Source organism: Heptranchias perlo, chromosome 3 (genome assembly GCF_035084215.1).
Source record: "Heptranchias perlo isolate sHepPer1 chromosome 3, sHepPer1.hap1, whole genome shotgun sequence".
NCBI classification, from domain to species: Eukaryota; Metazoa; Chordata; class Chondrichthyes; order Hexanchiformes; family Hexanchidae; genus Heptranchias; species Heptranchias perlo.
Genome location: NC_090327.1, coordinates 17,521,417 through 17,534,415, shown reverse-complemented (window position 1 = coordinate 17,534,415; position 12,999 = coordinate 17,521,417). Strand labels below are relative to the sequence as shown.

The window sequence follows — 12,999 nt, the reverse complement described above, 5'->3', positions numbered from 1 at the left end:
TCGGCTTTAATTTTGCTAACAAATCTATTATGTGATACTTTATCAAATGCCCTTTGAAAGTCCGTATACACAGCATAAACCGCACTACCCTCATCAACCTTCTCTGTTACTTCATCAAAGAACTCAACAATCAAGTTAGTCAAACACTATCTTTTAACAAATCTGTGCTGACTTTCATTTATTATCCTATACTTTTCCAAGTGCCAATTAATTTTGTCCTGGATTATTGTCCCTAAAAGTTTCCCCACCATCGACATTAAGTTGACTGGCCTGTAATTGCCGGGTTTATCCCTCTCCCCTTTTTTGAATAGGGGTGTAACTTTGCAATCCTCCGGCACCGTCCCCATATCTAAGGAGGATTGGAAGATTGTGGCTAGAGCCTCCGCAACTTCCACCCTTACTTCCCTCGGTAACCGAGGATGCAACATGTTATAATTTTTGTAAAATAGGACACTTGTGTGAATTTCATTAGGAACACTAGCCTTTTGAGTACAGCTGTTCACACCTTATTTTTTATTCGTTCATGGGATGTGAGCGTTGCTGGCAAGGCCAGCATTTATTGCCTATCCCTAATTGCCCTTGAGAAGGTGGTGGTGAGCCGCCTTCTTGAACTGCTGCAGTCCATGTGGTGAAGGTTCTCCCACAGTGCTGTTAGGTAGGGAGTTCCAGGATTTTGACCCAGCGATACGAAGGAACAGCGATATACTTCCAAGTCGGGATGGTGTGTGACTTGGAGGGGAATGTGCAGGTGGTGGTGTTCCCACGTGCCTGTTGCCCTTGTACTTCTAGGTGGTAGAGGTCGTGGGTTTGGGAGATGCTGTCGAAGAAGCCTTGGCGAATTGCTGCAGTGCATCCTGTAGATGATACACACTGCAACCACTGTGCACCGGTGGTGAAGGGAGTGAATGTTTAGGATGGTGGATGGGGTGCCAATCAAGCGGGCTGCTTTGTCCTGGATGGTGTCGAACTTCTTGTGTTGTTGGAGTTGCAGTCATCCAGGCAAGTGGAGAGTATTCCATCACACTCCTGACTTGTGCCTTGTAGATGGTGGAAAGGCTTAGGGGAATCACTCGCTGCAGAATACCCAGCCTCTGTCCTGCTCCTGTTGCCACTGTATTTATGTGGCTGGTCCAGTTTAGTTTCTGGTCAATGGTGACCCCCAGGATGTTGATGGTGGGGGATTCAGTGATTGTAATGCTGTTGAACGTCAAGAGGAGGTGGTTAGACTCTCTTGTTAGAGACGGTCATTGCCTGACACTTGTCTGGTGCGAATGTTACTTGCCACTTATCAGCCCAAGCCTGGATCTTGTCCGGGTCTTGCTGCATGCGGGCATGGACTGCTTCATTATCTGAGGGGTTGCGAATGGAACTGAACACTGTAATCATCAGCGAACATCCCCATTTCTGACCTTATGATGGAGGAAGGTCATTGATGAAGCAGCTGAAGACAGTTGGGCCTAGGACACTGCCCTGAGGAACTCCTGCAGCAGTGTCCTGGGGCTGAGATGATTGGCCTTCAACAACCACTACCATCTTCCTTTGTGCTAGGTATGACTCAAGCCACTGGAGAGTTTTCCCCCCTGATTCTCATTGAGTTCAATTTCACTAGGGCTCCTTGTTGCCACACTCGGTCAAATGCTGCCTTGATGTCAAGGGCAGACACTCTCACCTCACCTCTGGAATTCTGCTCTTTTATCCATGTTTGGACCAAGGCTGTAATGAGGTCTGGAGCCAAGTGGTCCTGGCCGAACCCAAACTGAGCATCGGTGAGCAGGTTATTGGTGAGTAAGTGCCGCTTGATAGCACTGTCGACGACACCTTCCATCACTTTGCTGATGATTGAGAGTAGACTGATGGGGCGGTAATTGGCCGGATTGGATTTGTCCTGCTTTTTGTGGACAGGACATACCTGGGCAACTTTCCCCATTGTCGAGTAGATGCCAGTGTTGTAGCAGTACTGGAACAGTTTGGCTAGAGGCGCAGCTAGTTCTGGAGCACAAGTCTTCAGCATTACAGCCGGGATGTTGTCGGGGCCCATAGTCTTTGTTGTATCCAGCGCACTCAGCCATTTCTTGATATCACGTGGAGTGAATTGAATTGGTTGAAGACTGGCTTCTGTGATGGGGAGGAGGCCGAGATGGATCATCCACTCGGCACTTCTGGCTGAAGATGGTTGCAAATGCTTCAGCCTTGTCTTTTGCACTCGTGCTGGACTCTGCCATCATTGAGGATGGGGATGTTTACGGAGCCTCCTCCTCCTGTTGGTTATTGAATTGTCCACCACCATTCACAACTGGATGTGGCAGGACTGCAGAGCTTTCATCTGATCCTTTGGTTGTGGAAATGCTTAGCTTTTGACTTTAGCATTTTGCTTCCACTGTTTAGCATGCATGTAGTCCTGTGTTGTAGCTTCACCAGGTTGACACCTCATTTTTAGGTATATCTGGTGCTGCTCCTGGCATGCTCTTCTACACTCCTCATTGAACCAGGGTTGATCCCCTGGCTTGTTGGTAATGGTAGAGTGAGGAATATGCCGGGCCGTGAGGTTGCAGATTGTGCTGGAATACAATTCTGCTGCTGCTGATGGCCCAGAGTGCCTTATGGATGCCCAGTTTTGAGCTGCTAGATCTGTTCTGAATCTATCCCATTTAGCACGGTGGTAGTGCCACACAACACGTTGGATGATGTCCTCAGTGTGAAGACGGGACTTCGTCTCCACAAGGACTGTGCGGTGCTCACTCCTACCAATACTATAACGGCCAGATGCATCTGCGACAGGTAGATTGGTGAGGACGAGGTCAAGTAGGCTTTTCCCTCGTGTTGGATTGCTGACCACCTGCCGCAGGCCCAGTCTGGCAGCTATATCCTTCAGGACTCTGCCACCTCGGTCAGTAGTGGTGCTACTGAGATAATGGTGTTTGAGATTTGTTTGCATTAACATAGACTGGTAGTTTATGTTTGTAAACTAGCTGAGAACTTAACATAGAAAAAAAGGTGATCACATTGAATACTTTGTGACCACCCAAAATTGTATAAGAAATGATTGAGATTTTAGAATCCTGATGGAAAAATATTATCTGTCTTTGAGTAACACCATATCACTCTACAGCTTATTTCCCCCAGGCTCTCACCAAGCTTATCTCCTCCTCCATTAAACTTGCTTCCTAACCCTGTTTGGACCAGTACCTGCTGTAATCATAACCTCTTCAAGACTGTTATCATCTCCCATTCCAAAAAAACCTCAATGCTCCACCTCTTATCCTACCTCCAACTTCCCTTCCTCTGTAAAGACCTTGAACATGTCACCACTTGGCTCAATGCTGGAATACTCTCCCTAAATCCCACCACCTTGCTACCTCTCTTCACTCTATCAAAAGCCTTCTCAAAATCTACTTCTTTGAACTTGCCTTCACCACCCCAACCCTTCTTTCATCACTGCTTGATGACCTGTTATTTTTGCTTCTCTGAAATGCTTTGATATGTTAAATGGCACTATAGGTGTGAATTACTGTTGTATGGTGAAGTGAGTTGCTTTCAACTGTCAGTTTATATTTAAAACTTGTTTTTCCATTAAGCATAGAGATACTCCTGATAACAATCAAGAAACACCATTTGACTTCACACCAGAAAATTATAAGGTAAGAAAACCATGACATTTGAACTTTGTTTACTTCTTCTGGCGGTCTCGCCAAGAAGTAATTTTTGAAGAATTACTGAAGTAATATTTGTAGTGTTAAATAATAAGTTTTGCAGCTTATTTGTGGACATGTGGCCTTAGGCTACAGCTTTTTCTCAGATGGCAAATTTCAGTGGGTGTGGATTAGTCAAATTACCTGCTGTCTGGGGAGCCATTGTGATTGATGAGGAGGTGGTGTGGAGCGATCTTTTACATAGGTCATTTTCTGTTAGGAAAGTAGGAGGGTTTTCATATATCTAGGTTATCTTAACAGTAGTGACTGCACTTCATAAATAATTAAATGGTTGTGAAGCCCTTTGGATGTGCTTGGAATATAATAAGGAACCACTTAAATGTTAAAACAGATTACTGAGTGGGTAAGTTTTTGTTAAACTTTGAGTGGTATTCATAATCAACCCTGGTATAGAATTGGTGCTTTCATACTCTTACATAGAAACATAGAAAATAGGAGCAAGAGTAGGCCATTCGGCCCTTCGGGCCTGCTCCGCCATTCAAAATGATCATGGCCGATCGTCTAACTCGGTACCCTGTTCCTGCTTTTTCCCCATATCCTTGATCCCTTTGGCATTAAGAAATATATCTATCTCCTTCTTGAATACATCTAATGACTTGGCCTCCACTGCCTTCTATGGTAGAGAATTCCACAGGTTCACCACCCTCTGAGTGAAGAAATTTCTCCTCATATCGGTTCTAAATGGCATACCCCGTATCCTGAGACTGAGACCCCTGGTTCTAGACTCCCCAGCCATCGGGAACGTCCTCCCTGCATCTAGTCTGTCTAGTCCTATTAGAATTTTACATGTTTCGATGAGATCACCTCTCATTCTTCTAAACTCTAGTGAATATAGGCCTAGTCGACCCAATCTCTCCTCGTACGTCAGTCCTGCCATCCCAAGAATCAGTCTGGTAAACCTTCGTTGCGCTCCCTCCATGGCAAGGACATCCTTCCTCAGATATGGAGACCAAAACTGCACACAATACCCAAGATGTGGTCTCACCAAGGCCCTGTATAACTGCAGTAAGACATCCTTGCTCCTGTACTCAAATCCTCTTGCAATGAAGGCCAACATGCCATTCGCCTTCCTAACTGCTTGCTGCACCTGAATGCTCGCTTTCAGCGACTGGTGTACAAGGATACCCAGGTCTCGTTGCACCTCTCCTTTTCACAACCTATCACCATTCAGATAATCTGCCTTTCTGTTTTTACAACCAAAGTGGATAACCTCACATTTATCCACGTTATACTGCATCTGCCATGTTCTTGCCCACTCACCCAACTTGTCTAAATCACATTGGAGCTTCTTTGCATCCTCCTTGCAGCTCACATTCCACCCCAGCTTTAGTGTAAAAGCATTACTCTTCCCTCCCTCCTTGTTCCCCTTTTACATTTCAAAAGTACGTAATTGGCTGTGAAGTGTTTTGGGACACCTTGAGGTTGAGAAAGGAGCTATATAAATGCAAGTGCTTCCTCCCTCCCACCTCTCTAATAATGCATCCAAGTTTGGGAAGTCGATAGTGTGGCGTTGTGGCATCAAACCCATGTCTCATCATTCTGTAAAACTGTGTGCCTGTGTCCTAATTGCATTTCTTTATGATGTACGTGTACTGTGAAATATTTATAATTTTAGTCATTGTTAGCAAAACACTTTCTGAAAGTAATTTTCCTTTTATGTTCATTTTTGCAGCGGCTAGAGGTCATTCTCGGTAGTTATCCAGAAGGGCATAAATCAGCTGCTGTAATCCCAATGCTAGATCTAGCACAGAGACAACATGGTTGGCTACCTATCTCTGCCATGAATAAGGTAAATAATAAGCATGATCTAAAGTTTGCAGTTGACATAATGCTTATAAATATATATTCTTTGTTTTGTTTCCCCATTCAGTTTCATATTTTAAAAAGCCTCCCTTAACCACACTTTCCATATAAGCAGGGCATGTGGCTTGTAGGCAGACCTTTGCTAATGCTATTCTGGAATTAGTCTGAAGGAACTTTACAAGGGTGGTCCTGGGGTGACTCCTTTGCAGTTTTTTCAACCTCTGATCTGCATGTAAATGTCTCACTTTATTTCTGTGGTTTACAGTATGTGGAGTCACCATTGGGAAGTTGTGGTGGCAAACCTGGTCAAATTCACCCCAAAAAAAAATACTGCATGGTATTTCTTTTTAGTTGGAGTTGTGGTGGCAGGTCCTCTTATTAAATAGCATTGATTTCTGACCTCAATGAATGATGCTGACGTGTGAACTTTGTGAGCTAATTTTCTTGCCTCCTCTTTTGAAAGTGCCCTATTTCTCTGGCTACTGGCCATTCTTCAACTGCAAATCTAGATCATGTTGCTTGTGTGCTTTCCAGTCATGGTCACTGAACTTAGGAGTGGAAACTCTGGTTGATTTTTCTCACAATCTATTTTATAAAACACTGGTTCTGCCACAACTGGAATATTGTATCCAGTTCTGGGCACCGCACTTCAGGAAAGATGTGAAGGCCTTCGAGAGGGAGCAGAAGAGATTTACTAGAATGATTCCAGGGATGAGGGACTTTAGTTACGTGGATAGACTGAAGAAGCTGGGGTTGTTCTCCTTGGAACCGACGGTTGCAAAGAGATTTGATAGAGGTATTCAAAATCATGAAGGGTCTAAACAGAGTAGATAGAGAGAAACTTACCAATGACGGAAGGTTCAAGAACCAGAGAACATAGATTTAAGGTGATTGGCAAAAGAGCCAAAGGTGACATGAGGAAAAACTTTTTTACACAGTGAGTGGCTAGGATCTGGAATGCACTGCCCGAGGGGGTGGTGGAGGTAGATTCAATCATGACCTTCAAAAGGGAACTGGATAAGTGCTCGAAAGGAAAAAATGTGCAGAGCTAGAGGGAAAGGGCAGGGGAGTGGGACTAGCTAGATTGCTCTTGCATAGAGCCGGCATGGACTCGATGGGCTGAATGGCCTCCTTCCATGCTGTAACCTTTCTATGATTCTATTTTAGATTTTCCTGTCATGCTAAGCTCAAGCTTGAGAAATAACACCAGATCAGAATTAGTGTGCCAGGATCTGAGATGCACACAAGCCAGTGGAAGCTACATGTTGGTAGCTGATATTCATGCAAGTTTTGTGAACTAATTCTGTTCTAAGAATATGCCATGAGTAAGTACACAAGAACATAAGAAATAGGAGCAGGAGTAGGCCATACGGCCCCTCGAGCCTGCTCCGCCATTCAAAAAGATCATGGCTGATCTTGTCCTCAACTCCTCTTACCCACCCTATCCCCATATCCCTTGATTCCCTCAGTGTGCAAAAATCTGTCGATCGCCATTTTGAATATACCCAATGACTGAACATTAGTGTTCTGTATAACATTTCTTTTTTGAAGTGCTGAACCCTTAAAATTGTATGCAGAAACTTAAAGACTCCGTACACAAAAGGATACGTAGAAACCTTTATGCAACCAACAACAAAATCTGAACAATTTAATGATGATGAAATGATCATACAGAAGGGTGAAGGATGGGCTCAGCTGCGATGTCCCCCATGAATTGAATACCATTGCAACACTTATCTGGCCTCGTGTGAAGAATGGCCTCTTGGATAAGGAGCCAGAGGGCAACCGGTGCTTGAGGAGCTGAGAATTGGAGAGCAAGAAAAATAGGAAAGAATCTTCTGTTCAAAAATACCATAGTGAGAATTAGATTCCTCCTTCTCCCTTTCTTCCCACTTAGTCTGTTTACTGCCATAGTCCTCCTGCAGCTGGATGATAAAATATTTTGGGCTTAAGCCACCAATGGCATTGTGTAGTAGCACAATATAAATGTATGAAGCAATGCATTCTACTTATGAGACATATAAGTCGGGCTGTTTGATTATTCTAGTGTTCACCTCTATTCATAACTCCTCTGCTAATGAAGTACCCTTGCCAGCCTACAGGAGAACCTGGACAACATACAGACTTAGGTTGGCAAATGACAGATAACATTGACAAGTGTCAGATAACATTCACAAGTACCAGCTCCAACAAGAGAAGGACCAACCATCTCCCTCCTGACTTTCAGTAGCACCATCATAACTAAGGTCCCACTATCAACATCTTGGGAATCACCATTGACAAGAATCTTAACTAGACCAGCTATAAACACCATGGCTACAAGAGCTTGGCAAAAGCTGGATACTCTGATAAGTGGCTCACCTCCTAACCCCTCAAAGCATTTCCACCATCTACAAAGCTCAAGTCAGGATTGTGATGGAATACTCGCCGCTCGCCTGGAAGGGTGCAGTTGCAACAACACAAACGTGACATCATCCAGGACAGAGCAGTCTGCTTGATTGATGCCTCTGCCACTGAATTCAATATACACCCCCTTCCATCACTGGTGCACTGTGCTGTATGTACTATTTACAGGATGCACTGCAGCAACTTGCCAAGCTCACTTTGACAGCACCTCAGAGCCCTACGATCTCTATCACCGAGAAGTACAAGAGCAGCAACATCATGAGAACACCATCACATTCAAGTCACAGATCACCCTGACTTAGATATAAACAACTGTCCTTTCATCACTGTTGGGTCAAAATCTTGGAATATGCCATAGTGGGAGCACCATCACTACAGAGACTATAGTGGTTCAAGAAGGTTACCCACCACCACTTCAGGGCAACTAGGGATGGGCAACAAATGCAGCTGTGCCAGAGTTGCCCACATCCTGAAATTAAATTTAAAAGACTTCTGTCCAGTGGACAAATTTGAATGTCTGGCTGTCCTGAAAATTAAATTCACAACTTGCTGGGTGGAAAGAAAATGTTTCACCAGGGTCACAATTTTTTTAACTCATAAGAAATAGGAGCAGGAGTAGGCCATACAGCCCCTCGAGCCTGCTCTGCCATTCAGTAAGATCATGGCTGATCTTCGCCCTCAACTTCTCTTTCCCGCCTGATCCCTATATCCCTTGATTCCCTTGAAGTCCAAAAATCTACCAATCACAGCCTTGAATGTACTCAACGACTCAGCATCCACAGCCCTCTGGGATAGAGAATCCCAAAGATTCACAACCCTCTGAGTGAAGAAATTTCTCCTCGTCTCAGTCTTAAATGTCCGACCCCTTGAGACTATGCCCTCAAGTTCTAGACTCCCCTGCCAGGGGAAACAGCCTCTCAACATCTACCCTGTCAAGCCCCCTCAGAATCTTTTATGTTTCAATGAGATCACCTCTCATTCTTCTAATCTCCAGAGTACAGGCCCATTCTACTCAATTAACTACTCAAACTCATTTTCAATCATGATTTAGAAAGTAAAATTCTGGCTTCAGTTGTATACAAGTGTGAATAATGTCTATATATGACTATGGTAGTCATGATGTGGAGATGCCGGTGATGGACTGGGGTTGACAATTGTAAACAATTTTACAACACCAAGTTATAGTCCAGCAATAAAATTGCTGGACTATAACTTGGTGTTGTAAAATTGTTTACAATTATATATGACTAGAGGGGAAAGAACATCTTTCAATTTTGATGCTTTGTCCAGTTTTGTTATGTGCTTTAATACGACTCATAAACCAACAACAAACCAAAAATAATTCTTTTCAACTAATTAGGACGTCTTTAAAATGTTCAGTGTTATACCTAGACTGATCAGATGGTGGTTTCAGAATTATTGAGAATGAGCCAAACTCCATATATGCCATATAAATAACAACATTGTAATTCTGACCATCTGTTGTGTTTTTCTGCATGTTCTGGTTTTTATCATTTTACTTCAGTTATGGAGTCTGTTTCTTTTACTTTTTAAAAAAAAATGTGCTACAGAATATTGCTTTGATAGTGGGTGCATCCTTCAAAATGTTGACTTACTAGAGATCTGATGGTTTTGTAGAATTACTGAGAAACAACCTTGGTTTTGGGAGTACTGTATAAATAAGGCATTGTGTTGTCAGCCGTCTTGTGTGTTGCAGCACTTAAGATCTAATCGGGCAGAGTTTTGTTGGTCGTCTGTTCCAGTTAAATGCAATTCTGCTGTGAGGTTTTTCAGCTGAATAGACTGCATCTGTGTTATTTTGAGCTACAAGTTTAATAACGGGACAAAAACAGTCACCAAAATATGCAACGCATGTGATGGTAGCAGGCAACCCATAGTAAAAATGTCGAACATATTTACAGGTTTTTGAGCTGACTCTTAAGTAAACAAAACTGGTTTCGTATTGTCTATTTTTGACATATAATATAATTTAAAAGGGCCTAGAATATTGTTAGTTTCCTTCTAGTCTGTGATATTAATGTGAAGTGTTTCAGACATTAAAGACAGGAAAAGACCAATTGGTCCCTCCAGATATGGTGCATTTCTGTGCACCATTAACCCACTTACACCCCACCACCCCCCGCTTCCATCTTGCAATGTCCTGGGAGATGCAGGGAAAAAAATTCATAGAAGCATACCACATAGAAGGAGGCCATTCGGCTCATTGCGCCTGTGCTGGCTCGGCTCTTTGAAAGAGCTATCCAATTAGTCCCACTCCCCTGCTCTTTCCCCATAGCCCTACAAATATTTATTTTTCAAGTATATATCCAATTCCCTTTTAAAAGTTACTATTGAATCTGCTTCCACCACTCTTTGAGGCAGTCCATTCCAGATCATAACTCACTGCGTATACAAAAATTCTCATCTCCCCTCTGGTTCTTTTGCCAATTATCTTAAATCTGTGTCTTCTAGTTACCGACTCACCTGCCAGTGGAAACAGTTTCTCCTTATTTACTCTATCAAAACCCTTCATAATTTTGAACACTTCTACTAAAACTCCCCTTAATCTTCTCTGCTCGAAGGAGGACAATCTCAGTTTCTCTAGTCTCTCCACATAACGGAAGTCCCTCCATCCTTGATATCATTCTAGTAAATCTCCTCTGCACCTTCTAAATCACTTTGCAAAAGATGTGAATATCCCGTTCAAATCACAAGGGGGATACTATTGTTACACCCCTGGGTTACACTATCAGTTATGCATTGGGCAGTATGTGCACACTTTAAATACAAGACTGCTGAGACATAAGGATGTATTCAATAAGAAAGATTTTTAAACAGAAGACATCATTGTGTATTTTCTGACGCAGCAAATATAGCATATCTTTGCTGAGCTTTCATAGGTATCTGTTCATTTATGTTGGGAAGCATTATGAAGATGTGATGACTTGCGTTAAAATGTATTGATAGAATCTCATCAATTGCATACATTGCATTCACATATTGGGTTATTTGAAAATGCTGGACTGAATTGATAGGAAGTTGAAGGAGTTGCAGTCCGGTTTCTTTGAGTCCATTCTAGGAAGCAAAATCTTCATTTTTGTATTTTTCCTTAAAGGTCGGTGAGCTTCTGAATATGCCTGCCATGAGAGTATATGAAGTAGCAACATTTTACACTATGTTTAATCGCAAGCCAATGGGAAAGTACCACATTCAGATCTGCACAACCACACCATGCATGCTCCGAGACTCTGACAGCATTGTAACGTGCATCAAGAAAAAGCTTGGTAAGCAGAACATCTGGATACTCCATACAGTCAGTTATTGAAATGTGAAAACTTTTGTTTTGTACTTAAAGAATATAATCAGTATAATACTTTTATTTATTACCTTGGTTATAACCTGGTCTACTCATCAAATTTACTGAAGAAACACAACTAGTGATTGGTACTTGGCATTTATCTGGAATACTTGAACATGATTTTTAAATATGTTCTGTCTTTTAAGAAGAATATTATGATCAAATGAGGACTTTTAATTCAAAATATTCCATCAATTTAGTGCTCCCACTAGTTTTTCTGAATCTTTACTTGGTAAAAAGACTTACATTTATATAGCACCTTTCATGTCTGCAGGATATCCCACTTCCAATGAAGTACTTTAAGTGTAGTCACTGTTTTGTAGGCAGACACAGCAACCACTTTGCACACAGCAAGGTTCGACAAACAGCAATGAGATGAATGACCAATTATTCTGTTTTGGTGGTCTTGGTTGAGGGATAAATGTTGGTCAGGATGAAGGCTCTTGGAAAGAATGTTATTGGACCTTTTACGTCCAGCTCAGCAGGCAGCTGGGACCATGGTTTAACATCACCTCCTAAATACAGCACCTCTAACAATCCAGTACTCAATCAGCACTACACTGAAGTGCTCAACTTCTGACTCGGGTGAGAGAAGAAATTGTTTGATCAGTTCCCTTAACTCGGGCATTTCAGGTTAGGTAAAAGCTGGTTTAGCATTCAGCCAGCCCTAAACTCTGAAAATGCTTCTGTTGAGTTAGGATTAATATCTTGTGATAAAGTGGATGTTTCTCTGAGTTGGATTTTTTTTAATGTAATATTTCTGTACTGCTGGTTTCAGTGTTTAGGGGGTGAACTCCCAAGGTTGCAGTGTTCTTTTTAAAGTAAGCCAGCAATCTGAAATGATAATTAGTTAGACAAGTTGGCATCAGTGTTGCTTATTTATGAAAGTTACTGACGTGTACAATGGGGAAAACGCCAGGGCCAGTTAGGTGGAATGGCCACCAATAAAGATTGTCTTCATTCAATATTGGTGAGTAGATAATTTGGCATAATTAATTGGGTAAATTGTGCCACAGTCTAATGTTATTCCCTAATTTGTAACTCTGCTTTATACCTCTTGAGGTTGGGGCAGTCAGTGTCAGAGTGACCTGTGGTTTCACAATGTGCAGAAAAAAAGCTGGCTGTATTTTAAAATCTGAATTAACAACTTTAAACATAGGCTCCAAGACAGAAGACTACCTGCTCTAGCTTAATCTTTGAGAAAGCAAGTTGCATATTTACTTTCATAACCTAAAGAGTGTAGGAAGATGTATGTTCTCATTCTGTCAAACAGTAAATCATTCATTAATGTATGTTATGTAAGTAAACCAGCTATTGGTCCAAAGCCTGTGTCTTGCCTTGCTAAAGGGCCTCTTAAGGATCAACAAGGTCATCTGTGTGCGGAACCACAAGAGATGGGTGAGATCCTAAATGAATATTTCACATCGGTATTTACGGTTGAGAAAGGCATGGATGTTAGGGAACTTGGGGAAATAAATAGTGATGTCTTGAGGAGTGCACATATTACAGAGAGGGAGGTGCTGGAAGTCTTAACGCGCATCAAGGTAGATAAATCTCCGGGACCTGATGAAATGTATCCCAGGACGTTATGGGAGGTTAGGGAGGAAATTGCGGGTCCCCTAGCAGAGATATTTGAATCATTGACAGCTACAGGTGAGGTGCCTGAAGATTGGAGGGTAGCAAATGTGGTACCTTTGTTTAAGAAGGGCGGCAGGGAAAAGC

At 42.4% G+C, this 12,999-nt stretch overlaps 1 protein-coding gene and 1 long non-coding RNA gene across 3 annotated transcripts in view; one reads left to right on the top strand and one right to left on the bottom strand.

Annotated features, from left to right (window-relative positions):
* LOC137310704 (uncharacterized) overlaps positions 1-12,999 on the bottom strand; it is a 56,432-nt gene that overhangs the window by 20,211 nt on the left and 23,222 nt on the right. The window lies entirely within an intron of this gene.
* The window catches only part of ndufv2 (NADH:ubiquinone oxidoreductase core subunit V2), a 44,392-nt gene that overhangs the window by 19,597 nt on the left and 11,796 nt on the right, over positions 1-12,999 (top strand). The window contains exons 3-5 of the mRNA XM_067978381.1: positions 3,576-3,638; positions 5,383-5,499; positions 11,035-11,203. Coding sequence (XP_067834482.1) covers positions 3,576-3,638; positions 5,383-5,499; positions 11,035-11,203 — 349 coding nt within the window. The remainder of the gene's footprint in view (positions 1-3,575; positions 3,639-5,382; positions 5,500-11,034; positions 11,204-12,999) is intronic.